Source organism: Fusarium coffeatum (assembly GCF_003316985.1).
Source record: "Fusarium coffeatum strain FIESC_28 chromosome Unknown BRIP53273_contig_164, whole genome shotgun sequence".
Lineage (NCBI taxonomy): Eukaryota > Fungi > Ascomycota > Sordariomycetes > Hypocreales > Nectriaceae > Fusarium > Fusarium coffeatum.
In genome coordinates, this window is record NW_022157957.1 from 38,407 (window position 1) to 65,085 (window position 26,679).

The 26,679-nt window shown below is 46.3% G+C and overlaps 4 protein-coding genes across 4 annotated transcripts; 3 read left to right on the forward strand and 1 right to left on the reverse strand.

Annotated features, from left to right (window-relative positions):
- Positions 1-1,270: 1,270 nt before the first annotated feature.
- FIESC28_07417 (uncharacterized protein) lies at positions 1,271-1,816 on the reverse strand (the record flags this gene model as incomplete). The annotated part of the gene is made up of 2 exons (XM_031161557.1): positions 1,271-1,573; positions 1,724-1,816. 2 exons carry the CDS (start codon positions 1,814-1,816, stop codon positions 1,271-1,273), a joined length of 396 nt encoding a protein of 131 aa, XP_031014367.1.
- A 6,272-nt stretch (positions 1,817-8,088) lies between these two features.
- FIESC28_07418 (uncharacterized protein) lies at positions 8,089-9,255 on the forward strand (the record flags this gene model as incomplete). The annotated part of the gene is made up of 1 exon (XM_031161558.1): positions 8,089-9,255. One exon carries the CDS (start codon positions 8,089-8,091, stop codon positions 9,253-9,255), a length of 1,167 nt encoding a protein of 388 aa, XP_031014368.1.
- A 4,872-nt stretch (positions 9,256-14,127) lies between these two features.
- On the forward strand, positions 14,128-16,519 carry FIESC28_07419 (uncharacterized protein; the record flags this gene model as incomplete). Its single annotated transcript, XM_031161559.1, has 9 exons — positions 14,128-14,186; positions 14,247-14,829; positions 14,887-14,931; positions 14,995-15,061; positions 15,114-15,351; positions 15,407-15,512; positions 15,556-15,662; positions 15,714-15,939; positions 15,995-16,519. The coding sequence occupies 9 exons, from the start codon at positions 14,128-14,130 to the stop codon at positions 16,517-16,519; spliced, it is 1,956 nt and encodes a 651-aa protein (XP_031014369.1).
- Positions 16,520-17,738: 1,219 nt separating this feature from the next.
- FIESC28_07420 (uncharacterized protein) lies at positions 17,739-25,449 on the forward strand (the record flags this gene model as incomplete). Its single annotated transcript, XM_031161560.1, has 10 exons — positions 17,739-20,028; positions 20,658-20,873; positions 20,939-21,816; positions 21,864-22,144; positions 22,829-23,075; positions 23,123-23,335; positions 23,390-24,248; positions 24,304-24,463; positions 24,941-25,151; positions 25,204-25,449. 10 exons carry the CDS (start codon positions 17,739-17,741, stop codon positions 25,447-25,449), a joined length of 5,601 nt encoding a protein of 1,866 aa, XP_031014370.1.
- Positions 25,450-26,679: the final 1,230 nt, after the last annotated feature.

The window sequence follows — 26,679 nt, forward strand, 5'->3', positions numbered from 1 at the left end:
GAGGTTATTGGTGGATGGAAGGCAGCGAGATTGATTTATCCGTGGGATTGGTTGTTATGCAAAATACCCTACAAGTTGTACAAAGGATTCAAGTTGCTCGTATCGCTGGTAGATTGAGGTAATCCTAGGTTAACTGGCAAGATCTACCATTCTCTAGATCTAGAAGAATAGAGTTTTGCAAAGAGCATCAACGCATTCCAGTGATATATGTCCAGTATTCGTTTAAGCTTATCTTTTTGTGATGGCTTACTAGGGGTCCAGTGATCGACGATAACTCATTCCTTGAAGTCTGATGCCTTCAAATCATATCCATTACCAGCCACACGTCAAGAGTATCGAACGGAAGGGTCCTTTACATCATTCCAAGATGCATGTACACTCAAGTGAGCTTGGGAGTTGAAGAATACTGTGCAAAAGTCACTTGCCAGTTGTCAGTTACATCACTTACAGAAGGAAACCTTACACACATCAGGATCCAAGGAAATGTGACGTTTTGGAGGCTCACAAACTTGTAAGGCGCATGCGTCGATCGTTCTTCAAGTCTCAAGTTTCATAAAAGTGCATGAGAGTTTATGACGTTATTATGCATGGTGAGGTAGTATCCTTGTTGGTTTGAGAACAAGGACAAGGCATTGAGGTTACCCTACACTACTGATACGATTCGTGTCGTAGAATGACTACAACAGAATAATATTTTCTAAAACATCCTAAGCTTATTAAACTCTGGTAATGCTTGAGATATGTTCCCATGCCACGGTTATATGTGAGTGGTCAAGGCACTGCTGCGTAGCCATGGTAGTTCTTTGAGCTTGGGAAAGTCATGAAGATACACGCAGACCAACTACTGACTATAACTGCTTCAATGAAAGGCACCACTATTGCGACTACGACTAAGAGAATGATACTCGATCATGCTTGAGTGGTGGTAGCATAGGCGTTACAATAACATGGTCAATACTGTCTGAAAACATCATATTCCCTTCGTGCTGAATGACTTTCAGTTGCGGCTTTAGTCGACAGGCAAGGTCTTGGGGCCTGGGAAAATCTGAGGAGGTCTCCTGTAGTCATAATCCTCGCTCAAGTCCTTGATAGACACTGTGTCATAGATGTCTGCAATGGCATCTACGCCAGTATATTGCCAGCCTGTATACTCTCTGCTGCAACCTTCTATCCGAGGAAAGCCACCGTTGCCTTGACCCTTTGGCTCGCACGTCTTATCGAGAATGACACAAACGACATGCTCTGGACAGCCCAGGCCACCTGCATCAGCTCAGGCCTTGTATTGATTGACGGTATCGAGGCATTTCTGGTCAACGTAGATGCAGTAACGGAACCTGGGGATGCCGTACTGGAATGCCTCCTCTACTCTGGGGCCATCCCTCTCAACAGATCGTTGAGAAGTCCATTCGGAGAATTTCTCGCGCACTTGTTGCTTGGAGGCATTGTCTAAAGTATCGCGATCCTCGATGATAGCCCATTCAATATGGGGCATCAGGAGTGTTGAGAGCTCAAGGGACTCGAGGTCCATCTCTACTGATGTCTTCAGAAACTCGATATAATTCTCCCACTGAGACTGAGACTCTTCAGAATACACAGTACGAGATATGACAAACCCTCATCGCTTGAAATCGGTCTCTTGCATATCGCGAATTAGACCCGGATATGGCTCCCTGTTTAGCATGGTGTTGTTGATCTGGGGGATGCTTTCAAGGGTTGGTGATACACCTTCGGGAAGCTGTCGGATGCTGGTGATGATACTGGGTATCTTGCCATAGTAGCCTTTGGGCATCCACTCGGGTTTAGGAAGAGGACGCATCTTTGCTGGGGCGGCTGAGTACAAGTACCGCACGGTCAAACGAGGGACAAGATGATAATGAATGGCAGTGTTGTGGTTAGAGAAGTTATTGTAGGACGCAAACTCTTCAATATAGGCCATGGCAAACTTGAATGGATCATAAGACGAGTTCTTTTTCTGTTGAACCTTTCAAAGCTCGGAAAGTCTATCTTGTATCGCGATGTCCAGTGTATGGTAGGAGCAGCTTTATGAACATCTTGTGGCTTAACATCGAAATATCTCTTTAACCAGTAAGAAATAGGCATATGCTCAGCATTCAATAATTCGGCAAGTGGTCTTTTGAAAGAGAGCAGTTCGCATTACTGCTCCAATGCCGATTGAATTGCACATAGCAAGGTTTCTAATAAACTTCTCAACGCCACAGATGAAGCTCAACGATAGCTACCTCAATAAGCACAGGTTCAATTAAACAGCTGGTCTCGCCTTGAGGTTTATAAAGAGAAAGTTGTTCTCTTCCTTGGTAGATCAAATGCTACCGACCTTTCAAGACAGTTTGAACATTGTTGGGTGGTTATACCTCTACAGTAGACGGTCAGCCTTTCAGCATCCATATGATATATATACACTGCCCCGGTTTTAAAATGCGGCTACTGTACCTATCATGAGATACAGTACCTGTCAGAATTCTATTTTCGCTTTTGGTGGCAGCGTGATATTTGTCGTGTTCCACAGCGGCCCCTTAGACCCGTCTACTGTACTTATTTGACAGCGCACAGGATGGATACGAAAATAGTAACATGGAATACTCTTAGATATTCTGGAACAAATACGAGGTCACAATTTATCGTCAAAGGGATCACGTGTAAGAGTCGAAATTTATTGGCGATTATGTAACTAAGTTAATTACTTACCTTCAGTAAGTAGGGCATAATCATTAAGTTGTGGCATTGTCACCAATCTTCAACTCAGCCTCCCTCAACTTAGAGTACCCAACAAGAAGAAAGCCCCCCATCTGACATGAAAGTAAAAATACCCTACAGGCCGCATCGGCTTTTGACAGCTCCGCGTCTCGGGAGGCGCCAATGTGATCCGAATCCTCTACCGGGTGCGTGTCAAGTCAACCACAGCCGCATCCTTGGGGCGGTACCTGCACAGTCTGACAGTGAAATTGTTTCTATTCCCACGAGTATCTCTCTTGTACAGAAACACACGAAACTTTGGGTTATAGCGTTACTGTAGTATTATGTGAGGGATACTATCGACGTGGGGCAGCCCTCTCTGCCTCCCTCAAGTCAGCTATGAAACATACTCCAAGAATGAGACGAGGCAAGGGTGAAACTTTCCGAGAAACAGAATTTCTACACTGTTCTGAGACATTTCCGGCTCACTAGTAGAAAAACTGTAAGCAATAGTTGGGTAGTAGTGGCAATGGCATGCAACGCAACCTCTCATAGTGCAGATGGTTTATTGATAGGGAGGAATTCTATTCATGTCAATCGGACTGGGTTTTTGTTGGGTCTGGTTTCATTTCCTCGGCCCGGACAAGGCTGGAACGTGGAGGAATAGTTGTTTATCCTATTGACCTGGTTCTAAATACTGACAGTATTAGATCAGATCATCCAGACTTTTAGTACCGAGTACCGAGAATTTAGAGTCTAAAGAGGAGGTTGAGAGACAATCAGTGTCAGCTCCGCAAGGGAGCGGATACCAACATCACGAGATGCCGTTCGTATACGGATTTCTTAGCACGGCTATGCTGTGGTGTGCTTAGCTTTGTATTCACAGTATCTTCCTTCACTGTTGAAAAAGTCTTTTGGTAGAGATCCATAATCACTAACAGAATTATGGTTCTAAAAAAGGATGGCTGGCTGGGCTGCTTAGAACAGAGCCAAATTTAGACTCCAACACGGCTAAGATCAGATGAAACTAATCTCTTAACGGTTTAGTTAGATCTGCTGCAGAAGGAAGTGGCTGGAGCTGAGTGCTGGAGGTCCACTGTGACGTTGCAGGAAGCAGACTGTGGGTTGTGGCGGTGCGTGTGGCTCGTGTAGGGTAGCTAGTGTGGCGTACACTCAGAGTCAAATATATGGACCTGGGGAAAGCTCTTTGCTTTGCTCGCTTCGCTTCTGCAAGGCCAAAGCCATGGCGTCATTGAGTCTTGATCAATGATCAATCCATGTCCATATGCGAAAATCTTCAACACCAAAAAATTAAGGGTTCAACCTTTAGTCTCTATGTTAGCATCAGTTTAGCTAATAGTCATATGGATACACTGGAATTAAAGTGAAGGGATCTAGACAATGGTTGGTTTGTCTGTCTAGCCTATTTGCTGAGACATTCCAGTTCATTGTAAATTGACGCATTCAGTACAGTCGGTATCTGAACATCATGAGTTGCCTCGACTATCTAGAACCCGCCCTGTAGATCCCTTCTAGTGGCGACGCAAAGCCGCGCTCATATCAATGAGCTACAATCATGATGTGACATGACATGATGCCAAATGGTATGAGGCTGCACTGCAAGAGCGGAGCAAAGTGACCATCTTGACCATCTCATCTCGGAAAGAAATGTCACGGTTTGACGTTTATCACGAATGCGGCCGAACCAGTACGATTCCGTCCATGTAGCACGGCACATACGTTCCACTGTGTTCATGGCCTGGGCATGTATCCGTACTGTTATCCTTCCAGACCTTATCGAAAGATGAGATGAGCGAGTAATTATGACAGGAAAGTCAGGTGTGCAGAATTTGATACTGGAATAAGATTCTCCGTGTCCATCACCATTCTAGCATCCCCATCCTAGACCAACCTGCGACACTTAAACCATCCAATGAGAACTGCGCCTCTTGTCTGGACCCTACCCTTGGAGTTGGACCCTGGCTTTTCTTGGCGTGCTTGCCGACCAACCTGAGACTCAGAAGAACAAGGGGGGAGGAAAGAATGAAATCGAGGGGTTCGAGACTTGAACGAAAAGAGAGAGAGAGCCTGTCTGTTCAAGTCTATAAAGGGTGAAGGGCGAAAATAGAGGAATGAACGGCTGTGTCCTGTAGATTCCCATGTCAAAGGGATGGACAAGGGAGTTTTATTGTATCTTCAAATGAAGTTTGTCAAAAGGCGCACACGGTTCATTTGAGTATACATGGTTCAAGGGATTGAGAATAAGTCCGAAAAATGACATGTCCAATTCGTGTTCGCCTACTTACTCACAGTTCTTTCAACAAGCTATGATAGATTGCCGATGGGATTAAAGAATGTAGAGTAGTATACTAGTATCCGTGAGTCTGTATCCGTACCTGTACCTACTTTGTCCGATGCAAATGTCGGTCTGCAGTAGAAAAAAAAGACGACAGAAGTGGGTGTCGAAAAGTATTGGATAGTATAAGATGTGATTGGTCAGATGCTGTCCAACTGGTTCGATGGACAATGGCCGATCATCGATGTTAGCGGGACTATGGGGACCAGTTGTGGGAGAGGGACTCGGTTTGAGTTGGACGAGGGCGCTTCATCAACGATAGACTCTACCCAATCTCTGGTCTGTATTCTACAGCCTCTACTGATCGTGTGTTGTCAAGTTCCTGCATCTCAACCAAGAGAGTAGTAATGGTCTACACAGTACAGTACCTGACTTGATCTGGATTGAGGCATATCATACATAAATCTCTGTATGTGCCTGTGCCTGCAGTAAAGTTACACTACAGTACATGGGAGATCCGCTTGCTGAGTTGGCAAGGTAGAAAAGAGCCTCGCCTTGACTGCCTCTAGTTCAGTCTAAACAGGGACGGCACGACAGTCCATACCGTGAAAGGGTTGAGATCAGACTAAACGATACCATCAAGAGGCTGGCGTCTAATTGCTAAAGCACCTACTTTAAGGGGACCCGTTCAGCGTGAACATTCCGCGATTGATAAGGCTCTGTACACTGTCCTGTACTTTTGTCTCTTGGGTTATACAGCAAACTTGATTTGAAGTGGTGATGTGTCTCAAAACTCGACTTGAAGGGTGTGGACTGTGGAGCTGTTTGACGCTGAGTCTGAGTCTTGGATGTGATGGTCTTGAGCTCTGCGACCTCGTTTTCGCGTATCACATCCCATCCATCTCATACACACTAGACCAAAGGTAGCTGAAAACACCACAAAATCATCACCACAAACTGGCAGCGTTTATTTTATTTTATTTTAGTACTTGACTGATAAGCTGGGCGACCCTTTAGTTCAGCCATTTCTCAAACAATATTCAGCGGGCGGCAAAGTAAAGTCAAACTTCTGACACAAGACCCCTAGACTGTCAAATCTCCCCCTACCCGAGATTCATCTCTTGTATCCGTACGCTACCCTGAGGCTGTGGCGCCCGAATACAGACGTTGGCTCCGGAGCAGGGTAGATGCTCAAGGTTTCTTTTTTACTCTGTGGCCTTGTGCAGATCATAAAAACGGTTCTAAGCAAGAAAGCGGTGTCGACAGAATTTTCGGAATCTTTTTTGGTCTGACTCTGACTGACTCTTTTTCTTGGTAGTACACATTAACGTGCTGGCAACCCAAAAGATGCCCAATCACGACATGTTGACTACTGTATTCTAGTGCATGCAGGATGTAGGTAGGATGCAGGTTCTGCTTAACTAACCTGTATCCTGCAAGCCTCACCACATTGGAGAGACAGGGGGATGATGTCAAGAAAGCTTTGGTTGATTTTGGAAGCCTGACCTTGACATTAACATTGACGTTAACATTAACCTGGACCATATGAGATCTATCTGGCTTGGCCTTGGTACCTAGATCTTCAAGATGACTACAGAATGTTTGACATATCTAATGACAGTCAGTGGGTGGAAATGATATAGTCAAAGTGGCTGGTCATTCATGTCCACGTTGTCTGGTGACGACGCCAATAGCTATTGATCCAGTCAGAAGTAAAGACCACGAGGAATACCAGAGGCTGGGTTTGATGATCGCATGCACCATATAGTCATAGGGAACATACAGCACAGTAGAATGATAAAAGAACAGAGACAAGATAAAACTAATTATGGAACATGAATTGTTTGGTTGTGATTATCCATCTTCAATTAACCTGTTTCTATGTACCTGTTTCTGATAATTCGTCATATTTGTAGATCATGGTTGTATGTAATCCGCAAACAAAACACAAAATGCAAGACCCGAAAACATATTAATCGGGATCTGAAGCTGCCGACGTCTCTGATTAACTGATTACCGAGAGCTGCTATAGAGAGATTCGTTGGTTGTCGCTGAGTATTGAATTTGAAACGGCTCATGTTGAGGGTGAAAAAGAGCCCGTCTTGGGTCCCGGCACGCCAAGACTCAGGTGGCTCACACGGGCTCTCAATATCCATCTCGTGGTGGAGGTCTGTCTGGGCTGTCATGTTTAACTGTGAGTGGTTGAATATCTGGAACGTCACATCTATGGACAGCACATCTCGTGGCAGTTTAGTTTTATGTGCCTGAGAAGAAGAACGCCCACAATTACACCTTTCAACTGCGTGGCTGTACTACAGTAGCTGGGTGGACAATCAGTTCATCTTCTATCGCGTAAATTCTACTTCCATCGCTTAAAAATTATCGTCAAATGCTATGGCCTCGTTTCTCTCCTTCCAACGACTTTTCTACGGACCAAAGAATCCATCATTTTATGGAGAGGCCAAGACCAGATCCCCTGTCCACATGCCCTGCAATGCCTGCGATGCCTGCGATGCCTGCGCTATGTCCTCAGACCCCTGCCACCATAAGCGCCCCTGCCTCGTCAAGTACACAGTGTTTGTCGACTACACTATCCACACGGTCATTCTCGTACCAGAAGGTGGCTCCAGTGGATACTTCACTGGGAAGGGACCTTGGCTTGGGCTGAACCTTGTGCTGCGCTCTGGAGTGTGAGCGCCCATCCTACTTTCAGTCCTCAGGGACTCGAGAGACCTCGATGGTATTAATCCTACCTGCTCCCCCCCAGCCTCTTATTGAATTGTTCCTCCTCCCTCTGTAACTCAACCTCAATTATTGATTGATCCATATCATCTCATCTCATCTCACTCTCCCCAGTCTTGACCGTTCAAGACATTCCTTCCGCTTTCGTCTCTTTTGTTGCTTTGTGTCTTGGATCCATTGTTTCACCTGTTTGCTGCCGGCCACTCTCAAGACCGCCATCGACACCCACGATAGAATCACTAACAACCCACCTGACGACATTCTATTCACGGCTCCGGGTTTCCCTCTCTCCTTCTATACCCCGCCCTCTTCAAAGGGTCCAGGGAATTCAATAAAACGTCACAACTATATCGACAATGTCTCTCACGGTGACGCAACAACTACCGCAAAGGGAGCTTGACGCACCAAAACTTGATACTTCTCTCGCTCAGCGACAATCACAGTCTCGACCTCAAATAGATTCATTATCCGTCGAGCCTCCTATCTATTCTCCCTCTGCCGATGCCGACGAATCTTCTCGCGAAAACACTCCCACAACCATGATGCCTACACAGCGACAACTCGCCTCTGCTCCTGCTCTTCCCGCCAAGAGCTCCCTCCGAGCTTCAAGATGCTTGGACGGTCTCCTCACTCACAAGCTGACCCCCGAAGGTCAAGCTCCTTTCTCTACTCCTCATGATGTTTACCTTTCTTCCGAGGAAGATGCTTCTTCTTCCGCCGATGACTTTTCCGACTTCGAGACCGACTCTGGCAGCGATGAGTCCCTGGCTTCAGACCGAAGAGGCAGCCGCGAGGACACTGCCAAGGTGGTCTCGGTCGTCTACGCCGGAAAGCCTTCAGTGATCGATCTTCCCCGTCGATCAGTCTCCCCCAGCCTCATCAGCGAAGCTTCTTCTCGACCTTCATCAAGAATGTCTGTCTCATCCCGACCTCCCAGTTGTCTACGCAGAACGGCAACTCTCCCAGTTACACTCCCCGTTCTCGACCGCCGCATGTCTTTCTGCACTACCTCTTCTGGATCTGTTCTTCACCCTCCACGAACTAGCAGCATGGGCACTGGCCGCCTCGAGAAGCAAAGACCAGACTTTCTCAGCATTGACCCCTTCGCGACTAAGCCTGAGCCTGAAACCAAGGAAGAGTCCACTGAGAGACCAAAGACACCAAAGTCACCTGGTGTCTTCAAGCGCACACTGAGCTTGGTTAAGAAGCGAAGCCGACCTTCGCTCAACACACATTTCGCCAGTCAATCCAAGGACAACCTTTCTCTCTTCACACCTACCCTGCCAATGGAGCAGGTTCAAGAAGAGTCAGGTACCGATGCGGATGACAAGGCCCCCAAGCCTATCCTCCAAAAGGCACCTACATACCACGAGTTCGCCCAAAGGAGAATGTCCTCAGCCCCAATGTCGCCCATGTCACCTATGTCTACGGAACCCCAATCGCCAATGACGCCCAACAGCACTCGCAGCCGTTTGAGGCAGGGATTGGCGGCAGCCGCACGACGACGAAGCGTCAAGGTTTAAACAAATACACACCCACCAACACTTGACTTTTTTGTGTACTTTTTACGAATTATGACTGGGCAACTAAACGGATAACGGGTGCTAGACGCCTCTAATACTTCTCCTTTGTCTTTACTATCTTCTGTATTCGACCGACCGAAAACGGTCATAGGGCAAAGGGCACCTGGCGTACTCATGGAACATAACATATTCTGCTGGACAAGAAAAGATACCGGCGTTGTACTATTCACTCACCACTCGAACTGAGCAAGCGGCGTTTTTGGGATTTAAATACATGGGATTACATATACACACATATACGCTTTGCAAGCGTGGACGGAGGACCTTGGACAGGTCTTTTGGAGGAGGAGGAAGAAGGATCTTTGTCAGATAGGATAAATTGTTAATGAACCCAACCGCGAAAAAAGACGGTCAATGGGAATGCATAACATCAATCAATCAATACTACGAATGGATCAACAGTATCTACAAAATTCTTCAATTCTTTTTGTCTACTTTGCTTGTCTTGTGTGATGTTTTCGGACTCGGCTATTCTCTGATACTACGTTGGATCTTGGTGAGTTGAGTTGAATGTTTGCATCCATGTCTGATGTTACACTAACAGATGCGGTGAAGTGGTTGCTTTAGTTCGGCGCCTCCGGTACAAGTACCTGAATCTGGGGTTGAACTTTTCAGCCACCGACAGCATCAAGCATGATCCAGGCTGTCAAGGCTAAAAACTAAAAAACTAAGGGTATTGAATGAGCTAACTATTGTTTTCTAGAACTGTTTGCGTTTATGCTGCTGCCCGCCTTTTCAACCCCAACAGACCGGAATTGGATTGATGGTAGTGTAGTTCAACGGTGGTGGTTACAAAGTTACTATAGACAGACAGACTATCGAAAGCTCCCCCTGGTTCCTGTTCCCTTTTTGCTTTTGTTGTTGCGGTGATGAGGATGAACCATATCTGATCAAGACAAGGGTATAAGTGAGATGTATACTGGGGAAGTACATATGATTCGCGCTATCAACAGGGCAGATCTGATGTAGAGGAGATGTACTTGCCGGATTGGGTATGTGGGAAATTTGAATGGGCTGGTCACTGTCAAAGTCACGGACAATTAAATATGCCGGCGCGTTACTCGTTACTACTGTACGTGTACCTACATAGGTCCTCTCAATAGTAAGTCTAGGTAATCTCGGAAAGATTCGAGACGAGGCGACTTCTAGAAGGACAGAAGAATAATCGCATTGACTGACGATGTCATCGTTAATTCGCTTCTCGAATGTTAAAGACTTAGCGATATGTCAGTGACAAGTTGCCATGAATAGTGAGTTGATAAGAGGTACATTGTGGTGAAAGATCCCCTGAGCACGTGGGACGATGATCCTTGTTAAGTCTAGTCCAACTCCAATGAGGAAATTCATAAGTCTTTTTTTGATTGAGATCTACCCCTTGAAAATACAATCACCCTAGCAAGTGAGATACGGCACAGAAACGGTAGGATTGTGATTCCGTGCATGTACTGTACAGTGTTGTCATTTATCATCGACTAGTGCTATTCATTAATTAAATATATTCCACCGTTTCCTGAGTCAAGTTAAGCGCTCTTCTGTACAGGAACTCAGGGGAAACACAGGGTAACTCCACTCAACGGGATTACATTACTTGTGGATCGGTGCGGATAGAGGTCTTGGCTTTCAGATACTGTACGGGTTTGAATGTAACTGTATGATGTCTTTGATTTACTTTTTCTAATGCTACCTTTTTTGTTTTTTAACGGGACGTTTCTCTGTAATGCACGTGCGAAAAAGAAAGAACTGCACTGCATATCGCATGATTCCTGCACATATTTCTCGCATGTCTTTTGCAGAAGAAAAGTACTTACTGATTCAATTGACCGTCTTTTCAAGATTCATTCATCAAGTGGACTCTTAATTGATGAGCTTCCATTAGAACGTCTAGTCTCATCCACTTGCTCTGTCTAGCTGCGATACTAGCTCGCCTCTAAGAGCTTACGGTAAATCACTCTGTGACAGACACAGCTCGTGTCAGACAGCGTCAGTGTCTCAGGACATTCGACCCAAATGAATATTCCACTGTAAAGTAACAAGTTGCGTGATGTGATCAGATCCTTGCCTCGACCCGTGGGGATTGGAGCTAAAAAAGTGCTCTACTGTACAGAGTACTCTTCGCTTGTTTGCCCTCAATTTCGGGCTTGGACCATTAGAAGGCAAGTGCCTTGCATGAAGATGAGGTACTGAACTTGTGGCTGGGGATTATGAGAGAAAAAAACAGAAAAACTCGTGCCACGGGAGTTCAAGACGTTGGACTATAGACGGCCAAGGCGCTTGACTTTGATCGGGTCTAGAAAGGGAATACAGTCACAGTCACAACGCTATGGAAGCGGTCAAAAGACCAATGCAACCGTTTCAGAATACTGGAGTTGTAGTTGCACTCGAGGAATAGAGATTGACGCTGTAATATTACAATTGACCATCAATGGCTGTAGATCTTGGCGACTTGGCTACTTGGACCCTGAAACTTATCTTCCTAGACCACCTGCACTGTGAGATACTCGCACCAGATCTTCCTCTACTCTGTAGCGGAAGATTGCGTAGTCTACTAAGTTGGTGATCCTCGTCTGGGGGAAATTGCACAACTCAGCGATCGGCGATCCAAATTGCTCTTCTTGAATGTTTAGTCTGTTGTGCTAAAACATCTGTGAGCTGGTACTTGCGGTGGCTGCAGTGGAGTGTGACCGTTTGTGTTTGTTGCTGAAGATATATTAAAAGTTGCGCGTACAAACAAACAATGTACGTATATCATATACATGAAGATGTTCAGGATCGGAAGGAATGATAAACATCAGGGTCTAGGGTCCTGTCGGATGAGAATCAGTTGGTTGGTTCGCTCTTCAGGGTCCCTGACTCGTGATGAGAAGCTATTTCCAACTTTTCTTTTTTACCACATCAGCTCGTGTTGGCACGTGCTCAAGCTTACCAACATTATCTTAGCTGTTACAAGTTAACAAGTACAGTACAGCTGCCTCCCTCGTGGTACTTGCTCCCGTGACAGCGATATCCCCGATAAGATGGTGAAGTTTCATCCTTCGGATCCGAGCGTAGAGCATCGTGAAACGGAATAGTGAAAGAAAGAACCCGTTAGATCTTGGATATAAGGCATAAAAATAGATGTGCGGGATCGAGTTTCAGGTTCGTTGGGCTGTGCAAGTCCACCATCTACTAACACCAACACTATACGAGTTGCTTAAAGCTTGGGCTTGTAGCAGATATATATGCCGTTGACCATTGCGATGAACTTTGTGTTCGCTTTTTGGCTTATGCTCTTGGAAGGAAGCTTTTGCAGAAGCTGGGATGAAGAACTAACTTGGTTATAGACACAGATGACTGCTTGCCAAGTCCTGTCATCTCTATGAAGGAGAGTCTAGTCACTGACTACAATAGTTCAGATGTGATTTGGCCAAGTAGTGGCCGCTTGTTAGTCGGTCATGATGGGACGAAGACTTAGCAGTGTTTAGTGAGGCTGACTACCATCGCAGAGATCGATCAGTTGATGTACAATCGATGTTGAGTTTGATTACACTTATGCTTCCCATTGTAGTGAACCGGTAGAGGCGATGCTGCATATTGTCTATACACAAATGACCATATTGCGAGGCCGCAGCTGTGGGTTCTATCTAGGGAAACCACGTTATGCACTTGCTGTTAGTCAAACCACCGTCTTTCATCCTTCTTCGATACATTTGAAGAATAAGCAGTCGACAAAGAAAACACTGTGATGTACTTTGAGAGGAGTTGAAGCTAATCCAACGTCCGCCCCGTAGTGTTGTAACTCCGCGTTGGTCTGCTCAGTATTGGTCATAGCCCCCGAAAATGGATGTCGAAGAGATGCCTAGCTATCGATAATCCCAATAGTAATAGTATTAGGCACAGGATTCCCCAGGGACAGAGAAGATTATTGTGTAGTCAATAAGTGACTTGGGAGCACGATGTCTTTGTAAGCGATTTGACGCCATGGGAGCAGAGAGATTTGAGAAGAAACTCTAGAGAGCGGATTAGACATTAGAACGAAGATTAGATAAGCATAACGCAGAAAAAGTGAGAGGCAGAAGCAGCCTAGTGAATCTGGGCAGCAGCGTGTGTTTGTTCGCACCTGCCTTGTCATTAGCAAGCACTGGCAAGCAGCTGTTCTTGCCAACACAGCAAATATCCATTATGACATCCGAGGACTTATTGGAATTAGTGGACTTGTATCCTCTTCCACGCACCTTCTAAGTATGAAGGTCTCATATTTTGCAAGTCATGACCTTCGTCACCTCGATGATGAAATTATGGTTAAGGGGCAATGAGAATGAGATACTAATCGTGTCATATAGACAGTTGCCCGATGCTTAGCAATGGAACTTTTCAAACTATGCAACATGATACAAACAGATCCAGACGGGAGCTTTTCACCTGCCCGATTATTCTATTCATTGGAGTTCAGTTGCAATTGTGAGGCACCAGCGAACGAACACCATGGAACGCAAACTCGTCAGCGGTCGTCAGGTTATCAGAAGAATCAACCGCTGAGAGCATAAGAGACGAAATGATATGGTTACTTTATGCCATGTTAGATTGATGCCTAGGCTACTTTCTTTTGATGCCCCTGACCTTAGAGAATGGTTCTTCTGTTACCCACCTGGCAGCCTAACAATAGGAGCTCGAGAAGCCGAAGCATTGTCAACAATGGCAACAGCTTATTCTATTGTTGCCTGGAACACAGAGAGACCTGGCTTAAAAATGCTTACCCCTCACTGCACAACTTCTCTTCCGTCGAGCGCGAAAACACCAAAGCCACTTCTCACCACCATCGTTAGTTAAGCAGAGATGGCCACCAAAGGGGAAGGACCGCCAACTTTGGTGATCGCCATCGACTTCGGTACAACGTAAGATACTTCTCTCAACTCATACCCTCTCCCACTCGTCTTACAATTTTCTGTTTACAGGTACTCTGGCGTCGCCTGGAAAGTCTCGAGCAAACTGGGAGAGTCTATCCAGACCGTCACAGATTGGCCGACAGCTAGAAACTATCATCGAGATACTGCCAAGGCACCGTCTAGCATCTTCTATCCTCCTTCCGACGATGAGGATCCCACCTGGGGCTACACGACACCCCTCAAAGAAGGTGTTCTGCGCTGGTTCAAGCTCCTTCTCGTCAACGAAAAAGACCTTCCCGCCAACGTGCGAACGAACTCTCAAGTCAAAGAAGCTCGGGAACTGATGCATAAGTTGGGCAAGACGCCTGTTCAAATCTTTGGAGACTATCTCCGCCAGGTTTGGAAGCACAGCTTCCCTCAGATCTCACGAGCGGAGGGGGAACGGTGTACAGACATCTATCGCGTTCATTTTGTCATCACTCTGCCCGCTATCTGGCCTCACTATGTTCGGATACGGATGGTCGAGGCTATGAAGATCGCTGGTCTGTTTGATGTGACCAAAGAGGGGAATACGACGTATGGGTTCATCTCTGAACCCGAGGCCGCTGCATTGACTTGTTTGAAGGAGAATGCTGGTCGATACAAGCTCAACGTAAGACATCAATCTTCTCACCTTCGTTTAGAACTGGATGCTGACCCATCTCTATAGGTTGGTGACCACTTTGTCATCTGCGATGCGGGCGGTGGTACTGTCGTAAGTCCCCGTTACCCTTCCTAGCCTTTCATAACCTTTACTAACCTTCTCACTAATGTGTAGGACATCATTACCTACAAGATCGAGAAACTGAACCCCTTTACTGTGAGTGAGAGCGTCAAGGGGGACGGTAAGTGTTGCTCCAATATCAAGGTTTCGAAGTAGTATGCTAACGCTTTAAGGCGGTCTCTGTGGTGGCATATTCCTCGATGAGAAGTTCCGCGGACTTCTCAAACGAACCATCCCTCGGGAAATAGTAAGAAATCTGGAACTCCAGGCAATTCACAAGATCATGAAGCATGATTGGGAGGCCGGCATCAAGGCATCGCTCTGCAAGGATAGCACGGCATACAGCATGGACTTGCTCTACAAAGGAAATGTCGACAAGCAGTTCTTTCCTGATTCTTTCACTATTCAAGCGTGAGTATCACTGACACTATATCGGGACTCGTTTTTGGACTAATGCTGTTGGTAGAAAAGCAATTCGTGAAGAGGTGTATGAGCCGGTGGTTAAAGAGATCAAGGCATTGGTAGCTACCCAAATCCGACAAGTTGAGGAGGAATACCAGAAATCGCCAAATGTAAGCCGCTCCATCAAAACGGTTACATATGCTGACAATTCAGTTCATTTTCTTGGTTGGAGGCTTCGGCAGGTCCAAGTACTTGTATGAATGCCTCAAAGATACTTTCGGCAAGAAGTCGGATATCCTCCAGAAGAGAGGAGAAAACCCGTATGTATAGCTTGAACTATAGCGATAGCTCATTGACTGATCATTCCACAGGTGGGCTGCTGTTCTTCGAGGTGCCGTTCTCCACGGTCTATCACGCACTGGATTGAATGACTCAATCACTGCCGTGGTAACCTCTAGAATCTCGCGTCATAATTACGGCACTGTTTTTAACGACTGCCCGTTCGACGCGAACAAGCATGATATACGGGATCGTGAGTATTGCATTTACGACAAAGCCTACATTGCCGTTGACCAAACCGAGTGGTACGTTGGGATCGTAAGTCAGTTTCCATTCCAGTAACTTTGGTATAAGTAACTGACTGAATGTTTAGGGCGATCCGGTGTCTACCTACGCGCCAGTTTCCTTCTCTTGCTACCAGGCTCTACTCAGCGTAGAGCAGGGTCTTCAAATAGACATCGTGATTTCCGACTCCGCCGAACCCCCGAATCGGAAGGATCAGTCAGTCAGGACACTGTGCACGATCACTGCCCCTTTGGATTACGAGATATGGGCCAAACTGCCCAAGAACATCAGCGAAGACGGCAAGACATTCCGCTGCATCAACTATGATCTTCGCATGATCAGTGATGGATCGTGTCTTGAGTTCGCGGTATGGTATAAGAACCAATGCATTGCATCGCAAAACGTCGATTTCGAAACTACGAAGACAGAACCGAAAGAAAAAGATCAAGTCGACACTGACGTTCCGATGGAAGATCCACCCGAGGTATTCAGCGATGCACCTACTGTCATCAATATAGCCGATAGCGATGATGAGTACGTCGATCGTACTCCCAAGCGCCGACGAGGTGGAAATAGCAGGCGCGAGCGTTCTATGACTCTTCGCAAAAAGTAAAACAGCCGATATGTTGAGCGAAGCTGTGCTCGGGGCAAGTTTTGGAAGCTCTCAGCGCCCTCAGGAGGCAGGTGATTGAGCTGGAGGGAGGATATCTGGAAACTGAGCTTTGAGCTATGTGAAATGAGGAGTGCACAGCATATGGGTTTCGCACAAGATAGTGCACACGACTTTGCTAGGTTTATGCTTTTGATAGTTTAGCTGTTGATACCCCAATGCTCCCTTTGCTCCAGTTCTCAGTTCCCAGGTTCCAGTGATGCAGGTTTAGTCGGGGATAGGACCAGGCATCAGGAGGATTGCCTCAAAAGCATAAGAGACGAAACAACTTGGTCATATTATGCCAGCTTCGACCAGCACTTAGGCTACGTTGATCTTATGTCCCAAGCCCTGCCAGGCTATCCAGATGAGTCAGATCTTGAAGCATCGGGAGGAGAAGAAGGACATTCGGAAAGACCTAGTCCTAGTTAATGAGAGAAATGCTGAGTTACACGGTTTGAGATCAGTTATATCCAAAATGTGAACTCATATCGTCCTCTTACCAGCCGAACTAATAGAAGATCAGCCCAGAGCACTCGATATAATAGAGATGAGCGCTGTTATAAATGGCATAGATGTATGCCAAACTTCTAGACACACACTGTTGTTTTAGAAGCATAAAAAAATAACAGGAGAAAACATCGAAGTAAGTAACTGGTACAAAAAGTGTCAAAAAAAGATTGTAACATAGCAGCTACTGGTTTCGATCCAGTGACCTCCGGGTTATGAGCCCGGCTATGGAGAGTTAGTACGAATTTTTAACTCAGTGAGTGTGAGTAAACATACCGCGCTTCCACTGCGCCAAGCTGCTTTTCTTGGTGAAAATGATTGTTACAATTGCAACTTATATACCCTACCCCGCCCCCACCATCCAACATCCCACCTTCCCACTACGCACTGACACACAACTTACACCCTCGAATCTTGGATACTGGAGACGAGTCTGTCCCTGTTCTTCCAACATCTATACTATACTATATCACACTTCATTGCATACTAACCTTTTTCTTGCTGGATGCTCGAAAATTAACTACTAATGCGGCTACTTGCATGCACCTGGCTCAGCTGATCGATGATGACTCTGTGCCTCACATTAGGCACCAGCACGACAAACCCTCAAGATGGCTGATCTTGATCCCAATCTCTTTCTCTGTTTGCTAACCCTCTACTCGGTACACAGACTATGGATAAGTTAGCAGAAAGATGCATCCAGTCGACGACTGTTACGCCTCGCTGGCTACCAAGCGGGAACGCATTTTGGTATAAACAAAGCCCTGAGACAGGCAAACATCAGTTCTTCCTCGTTGACGCGGTTCAAAAACGCCGTGAGCTAGCATTTGATCACAAGCTACTCGCTGAGGTCTTGCGGCAAAAGACAAGTGAGGAAGTTGACGACCAAGCCTTGTCTCTGACTTGGATCGAACCTGTACCCGAGGAATCATGTGTCCGATTCCGCTTTGACAATCGCAAATGGCAGTTCGGACCAGACAACAAACTTGAAGAGTGGGAAGGTAATTTTGTAACTGAGCCAGAGTTTCTGCTCAAGGAAGAAGTTCCCTCTCCTCACAATGATGCCGGAGGCACAGTCACCGTCGATTTCCTGAATCGCACTGGGAAAATACTCAAGGTGTACTGGGTAGACTACAATGGAAAGCCTATGTACTACATGAAAATCAACAATGGAAAGACGAAGCGACAGATGACTTACTCGGGCCATGTTTGGCGGCTGGTAGACCAATCTGACGAGAAATTCAGGGCAGTTTATGCTGCGCCTGATGCGGGAAACCATGTTGCCATCATCGAGCATCTCAGTGATTCTATCCCGGAAGCATCCCCGCCAAGCGGTGACGGAAAGTCTAAGGTTGAGGGCCCTGCTGAAGTTGAGAACGATACTTGCCATGTCAAAGACTTCAACCTTTGGTACAAAGACCCCAATGGTCAAGATGTTCAATTGTCCAAAGACGGTAGCGAGAAGAATCGTTTTGAAAACGGCCGTATGTACGTGTCGCCAGACAGGCAGTGCGTAATTGCGTGGCAACATACTCCAGCACAAGACCACAAAATCAACCTTGTGGAATCATCCCCAGAGGATCAGATCGAGCCAAAGCTACATACGAAGGAATACCTCAAGCCAGGAGACCGTGTGGGAGTTGACAGGCCTCGCCTCTTTGATCTCAAGAGCCAATGTGAGATACCAACAGAGGATGCACTGTTCAAAAACCCTTACGAGATGAGAAACATTAGGTGGAACAAAGACAGCAAAGAGTATTTCTTCTACTTCAATGAGCGCGGTCATCAGCATGTTAGAGTAATCGGTATCAACACTGAGGGGAAGGTCAGAACGATCGTTGAGGAGACGAGTGACACTTTCGTCGACTACACAAAGTCATACTACAAATTCCTCGAAGACTCTGATGAACTTCTGTGGTCGAGTGAGCGGGATGGATACAATCATCTCTACCTCATTGACATAGCTACCGGTACTGTCAAAACCCAGATTACAAAGGGACCATGGATGGTTCATTCTATTGAGTCTATAGATGAAGCCACTCGTCGAATATGGTTTCTGGCCTATGGACTAAAGGACGGTCAAGACCCGTATTATGCACATCTAGTGCAAGTCAACTTCAATGGGTCGGATTTCAAGAATCTCACAGAGGGAAATGGAACTCATTCTTGGTCATTCTCTCCCGATAAGCGCTACCTGGTAGACACTTGGTCGAGGGTCGACTTTCCGCCTACTACAGTCCTTCGTGATGGCGAGTCGGGAGATCAGATAATGGAGCTTGAGAAAGGGAACCTGAAAGACTTGGAAAAGGAAGGGTGGTCTTCACCAGAGAGATTCGTTGCTACTGGCCGTGATGGTGAGACCCTTATATACGGTAACATCATTCGACCAGCAGACTTCGACAGTACCAAGAAATATCCCGTTATTGACTACATCTATGCTGGACCACACGACTTTCACGTTGCCAACAACTTCTTGCCTTTTTCGCATCAACGACAATGGGCAGATAAAGGCTACATCTTAGTAGAGATTGATGGAATGGGCACAAACTGGCGCGGCAAGCGTTTCCACGATGTCTGCTACAAGAATATTCACGACGCGGGTCTCCCAGACCATATTGCCTGGTTAAAGAGCGCTGCATCAACTCGACCATGGATGGATTTGTCCCGCGTAGGAATCATGGGTGGTTCAGCAGGAGGTCAGAGTACCGTGGCAGCAATGCTTCATCATGGCGATTTCTTCAAAGCGGGCATAGCAGACTCGGGATGCCACGATAATCGTATGGATAAGATATGGTGGAATGAGCTGTGGATGGGATATCCGGTTGACGAAGCATATGAGAAGTCATCCAACATCACACATGCTTCCAATCTCAAGGGGCCGTTAATGTTGATCGTTGGGGATCTCGACGACAATGTTGATCCGTCTTCAACATTTCAAATGGTAAATGCGTTGAACAAAGCCGGTAAGAACTATGAGTTTCTGTTTATTCCTGGTGGCGGACATTGCTGTGGTTCAGAGAAGTATGGCCTTGCTCGTCAGAGGGCATTTTTTGAGCGACATCTACAGCAAAGGTCACAGTATCAAGTAGATCTGGTTAAATCCGACGACAAAGATTGATTATTTGGTGTTGGAATTTATCAATTGAGTCAAGTTCGAGTAACTTTTCTGTAGGTACATATGGTTAGTACATTTAAAGTGCTGTTTTAAACCCCTGCTTGGTAGCTCCGAATAGTGCAACTCGAAGGGTCTCGTTGTTCTTAAACAACCACCCCCAAAACAGCTATCAATTAACCAACCAATTAATTAGCGGTCAATTGAACAAACCCCAGACTGAACTTTCTCTTTGTTAGACAAACCCTAGAATTGAGGCGTTTGACATTTTCGTAGGTAGGTTCGTACCAATCAGTAGAGCAATAGTTTGTATTGAGTATTGGACAGCTGGCCTTCTGCAATAGGTCCCCTCCTCCACTAAAAAAAAAAAGTACCGTACCTCTAAGGTAGGGATAATTTAGAGAGAGAAAGTCCAGATCTACCTAAACTTAAGGCAAGCTATCTTACCTTACCTTACGGCTCCAGCTTTAACTAGCCCAGGAACCGTTACACCCCCTGGACTTTTTCCCTTCCTTCCTTCTCCCATCTTCTTCTTCTTCCCCATACTCTCTCTTTCCCTTTGGATACTTTCTCTCTGTTCTTCCTCTTCTTCAATCACTCCGAACAAGGAGTACAAGTTGAAGATGAAGATCTCGTACTTCTCTGTTGGGCTTCTCGCCCTCTTTAGCCCCCTGGCCAGCGCCTGGAGCAAAGAAGGTACAGTTTACCATATTTCTGTCTCTGTCTGTGATGCCTTGTCTAACCTTGTGCTCTGCTTTTAGATCGCGAAATCTTCCGCATCAGAGATGAAATCTCAAAGTACGAGACCGACCCTGCCGCCAACTTTTACGACATCCTCGGCGTGCCTCCCTCTGCTTCGCTCGACGACATCACCAAGGCCTACCGCAGGCAGACCCGAAACCTGCACCCGGACAAGGTCAGGCAGTCAATGCGATCCAAGGCTGGAAAGGACAAGAAGAAGGGCGAGAAGGTCAAGCCTCCTACCAATGCTGAGATCAAGACCGCTGTCAAGAAGGCTGGCGAGGCTCAGGCTCGTCTGTCCCTCATTGCCAACATCCTCCGTGGCCCCGAGCGCGACCGTTACGACCATTTCCTCTCCAATGGCTTCCCTCTCTGGAAGGGCACCGATTACTACTACAACCGCTATCGACCCGGCCTGGGCACGGTTATGGTTGGTCTGTTCCTCGTCGTTGGTGGCGGTATTCACTACCTTACCCTCTACATGAGCTGGAAGCGTCAGACCGAGTTTGTCGAGCGCTACATCAAGTTTGCCCGTGAAACTGCTTGGGGTGGCGGTCTTAACATCCCCGGTGTCGAAGCTGCTCCTGCCCCTGCCCCTGCTCCCGCTGCGGCCGAGAGCGAAGAGGAAGAGGCTCCTCCTCTGCCCCAGAACCGACGAGAGCGTCGCATGTACGAGAAGGCCCAGAAGCGCGACGGTGCTAAGCCCGTCAAGAAGGTCCGCCGCACTCAAGCTCCTACTGAGTCTGGAAATGCTACTCCTACTCCTACTGTCGGCCCCACTGGTGCTCGCAAGCGTGTTGTTGCTGAGAACGGCAAGATCCTCGTTGTTGACTCTCTTGGTGACGTTTACCTCGAGGGAGAGGATGATGAGGGAGAAGTTCACGAGTACCTCCTTGATGTAAGTTATACCAATTCATCAAATACGACTAAACTAACATGCGACAGCCCAACGAGCTCGCCAAGCCTACCATCAAGGACACCGCTGTCTTCCGCGCCCCGATCTTCCTGTTCAACATCACCGCTGGCCGCTTCCTCTCCAAGAAGTCTTCTGAGGACGAGTTCGAGGTTTACGCTGATGAGGATGACTCTGACCCCCAGCCTACTCCTAGCACCGACTCTGCTGGCGAGGAGTTTGAGCTTGTCGACAAGAGCACTGATTCTCTCAGCAAGGCCAAGGCATCCGGCGCTTCGCAGGGCAAGGCCAACAAGCGCAAGGGCAAGAAGAGGTAAACTACCGGCAGAGTGGTTTCCTTTTTTCGTTTGATTTATGAAACCGAGATGAGTTAAGTTAAGCTCTTTGTGGAGTTGGCGGGTTTGAGGATGATGAACATTGCAAAAAGAAGGGATGGATAAGGTAAAACTTATATGCCAGTCACGTTATAGTAGATGTCATTCATGAAAAGGACTAGACTGGGAATTGAGTTATTTGTCCCAGTAATTTGAGAACAAGAGTGAACCGTCGTGATACTGAGACAATCTGTTCAATTAAGCTTCAACATAGATGAGTGTCCCTAGCTTGGCGACTAATGGGCTCTGGTCTCAAAGCCGGGTTTACGGACATTTATATCCGGCAAACTGCACTGCTCCCTACACAGCATTAACCCCATCATGGATTAATAGGAGAAAAAACAAGGGAGATAATAATCGCCGTCTGTCCGTCTGTCCGTATCTGCTGTAGCTCCAAAGCTGGCTATTCCGAAACTCCATTAGGGAGATCGTCTACTATTAATCCACTTTGACTGGCCTGTACTAATTTTCTCCCATCATCATGACAACCTCTATATGACCGCCTCAAATCTCACTTGCATATTGTATTATTTATTTAAACATGCTTATCACCATCTAACTGTTGCTTCTTAATATTATTCCGTCAGCGGTGATTGCTGAGCTACGATGACGTCCTCGAATAGACCCGAGGGGTCAAATGTCCCTGATGATAGCATCAAGGAGACAGTCCCCGTGCAAGACTCTGCTGAAGATACCAAAGTTGAGAGTTCAGCTGAATCGACAGAAGAGATAGGCTCCAGCAATGTGGTCCTTCAATCTTCAAAATATGAGTCGAGTTGGATTCGAAGATTCTTGACACCAAAGAATTGTCGATGGAACGATGAGTCGCCACCAGCTTTGACTATCGGACATTGTCTTTTATATGCTATGGTAAGTTGATGACCTGGTTCCAATGGAATCATAACTGATGAATATAGGCTTCGGGCATTACAGTAGCGAATCTCTACTACAATCAGCCAATTCTCAATAAGATAGCCGCAACATTCAACGTCTCATACGAAGAATCCTCCCAAGTAGCAACACTTCTACAGTCAGGATACGCAGCAGGACTGATATTTGTTCTTCCCCTTGGGGATATCCTCGAAAGACGACCTTTCATCGTCAGTTTGGTCTTTGCCACTGCAACAATGGTGAGTTTATGACCATGACTACCCTTTTCAGCTGCTGACAGAACACGAATGCAGTGGATAGGACTTTGTGTCACGAATGACTTCACCGTCTTCCGGGCTTTGTCTTTCTTATGCGGTGCTACCACTGTCACGCCGCAACTTATGGTTCCTCTTGTTGGAGACTTTGCGCCTGCGCACAAAAAGGCGTCTCTTTTGGCCATTGTCACGTCAGGACTGATGCTTGGTCTTTTGATGGCGAGATTGCTATCTGGAGTTGTGACTAACTTTACTAGCTGGCGTAACATCTACTGGGTTGCTTGCGGTCTGCAGTATCTCATGGGTGTTGTGCTCTTCTGCTTCATGCCGGATTATCCATCTACGAATCCTGATGGTCTCAATTACTTCCGTGCACTGGCTTCGATTCCTTATATGATGGTTACAGAGCCGGTCCTTATACAAGCGTGCCTTATCGCTTTTACGCTGTCGGCTGTGTTTACATCGTTTTGGACAACATTGACCTTCTTACTCGCTTCGCCGCCATTCGACTATACGTCTCTTCAGATTGGTCTCTTCTCGTTGACAGCCCTTGCGACTATATTGGCTATTCCGCTGATTGGAAGATTAATCGACCATTTCGTCCCTCTGCTATCAACAATCGGTGGCCAGATTCTGGCATTGATAGGAGCTATCATAGGAACATTTACTGGAAACTTTACAGTTGCAGGACCTGTTCTCCAAGCTATAGGTATAGACGTCGGCATGCAGACCGCCCAGGTATCCAACCGCGCAGCCATCTTCAGCATTAACCCCAAAGCTCGCAATCGAGTCAACACGGCTTATATGGCATTGGCTTTCGCTGGCCAATTGACTGGTACAGCGGCTGGGAATAGACTGTACGCCAGTGGAGGTTGGAAGAGAAGTGGCGGCTTGAGCAGTAAGTTTTTCCACAACCAATTTCCTATTACAGAATTATATTAACTTTGGGATAGTTGCATTTGTGTGTTTGTCGATATTGGTTTCTCTTGCAAGAGGTCCTAGAGAAGATGGCTGGGTTGGCTGGAAAGGAGGTTGGCATCCTCGGCGAGAAAAGGCTGTAGCAACGCCGACTGAAGATGAAGAAAGTGGCGAGCAACAAAATAAAGAACAAAAGTAAGGTTGAATGAAGGTTTATTATAGTTTGGAGCCACTTACAGTATAAAATCACCATTTTAAGATTGGTTAGATCTAGATTCACATTCTCTATCCCAACCTCTCAACAACTGCATAGGTAGTTATTATAGCATAAACATCAAGATACATACATACTTCGGCTGAACTATATATCACTTGACATACATATGGTAACTCATCCCAACTCGTGTACAAAATTGTCGGAAGCTGAGCCTCCATCAACTCCTCATTAGGCATAGTCCGGTAGCTCAAACGCAGGGATCTTGGCTCTAAACTTATACCCATATTCTAAGCTGAAGGATCCGTTTGACAAAGTTAGCGGTCAGCTTGTATCACAGTTTGATCCTTCTATTTTTCTATTTCTCATGTAACAGTATTTCCTTCCTTTCCTTATTCACTTTCTTGTATGGTAGGGTCAGCTACACTTACAATGGCGGGACTAGAGTATCCTGATAGCTTCGAGACAGCTTTGAAACAAGACGATCAGCCACAGCCGCTCATGACCCAAGACAGAGCTTCTTCGGCTGTAAGAGGACCTTTATGGACTGTCAAGCTAAACATTCGTCTCCTATCCATCTCTATCGACGCGCTACTTCTCATTATCGTCTCAGTCCTCGCTGCTGGTTCAAGCCATGACATAACTCCTGTCCTTGTATTTGGACCTCTTGTAAGTCATTCCCTAATGCGTCTACTCTTTCCTTACTTATGCTTCTCTTCAGCTCGTTATCACTCTGATATGGAGCTCCATAGTCATTGTACAGCTATGGACTACAAAGCATCAGAGCCTCAGTTTATCCATACATATGTACTTTGATCTCATTCTCTCCGTCGCCTTCATAGTCTCTTCTGTTATTGGTGGCTATTTCGGTCCTACCGACCATCAAATCTCAGACTCAACTCCAACCAAAGACGAATCCCATCTTGGAAGACGAACACTCGGATGCTTCGGTATTGCCAAAGTGTAAATTTCTCACCCTAGTACACCTTGACCTCGATACTGACAGGCCTTGTTTCTAGTTTCATTCACATTCTGTTAGCTGTCATATCGTACTATGAGAGGGCGACACAGACATCACAAAGCAAGGCTGTTGTTTCATCTCAGGATGAAGAAGAGAGATTACTGTTCGACGAAGAGTCTGCTTCACATAGATAGATGTTCCAGTGCAAATCAAGTATCATTTCATTCCTTGCTCTACAAACTTACCACAAATGAGATCGAGATAGAAATACCACCATGTTGACCAAAGAAAAAGAGACCTTCGTCGTTCGCACTTACTTGACTTACATATTCCAGGCTCCAGGCCCGGCATTTCAATGTTCAGCCTTGACTGTCAGCTTTAAAACTCATCCCGCTCAAGCCTTGATGTCCAGCTTCTGCTTATCGTTACGCATGTTCTCCCCCTTATGCTCCTTCAGACAAGCAGGACAGAGCAGGTCGGGGGGACCCTGAATACGAATTTCCTTGAGTTTGCAAAACTTACCGTTTTCTACAATGTCGGCGCAGGCTCGGATTCTACCAAAGGGCTCCAGCGCTGTAGAACACTGCCAACAGACAGAGTCGCGGATGACTTGGTTACACATGCTGGGCGTAAGGAATTGGTAAAATCGCTGAAATGAAGTGGCAGTGTCAAAGATTACTGTAGTGATGAGTGTGGGAGCGAGGTGAGGTTTGTGAATCTTCTCTGGATGAGGATGAGATGAGATTCCTTTCTCTGGTAATAGAAGGGCTTTTATAGATTGACGGAATCCTGAACACGCAGCAATATTGAAGCATTGCTATTGTATCAACAGTGTTCCTGATGAGCAGCATTGTATGTTGTTCTTTGTACCGAGAACAACCCACGAACAATGAACGCCAGCCACCAAACGACGAGAACGAAGGACACTTCATGCACGAACTGCACTCATCTCATCTCATTCGAAACAACTCAAGAAACAGACACATGAATATCAATTACATAGAAAATCTTCTTTTAAGTCTCTTAACTTCTTTTGAACTACAAAGTCGACAAATACACGTCCCCTCCTAGAGTCTTCTATCCCAAGACTCCAAGGAGACCATCCTCTCGCTACTTATGTCACCTTCTCTTTCCCAAAGGATATATATATCGCACATCTTGCTACAAAGGAGACGCTGCCCTGCGTAGAATCATGCATGCAAAGTTTCCCAACAAGCTAACAAAAACTCCTTCCCA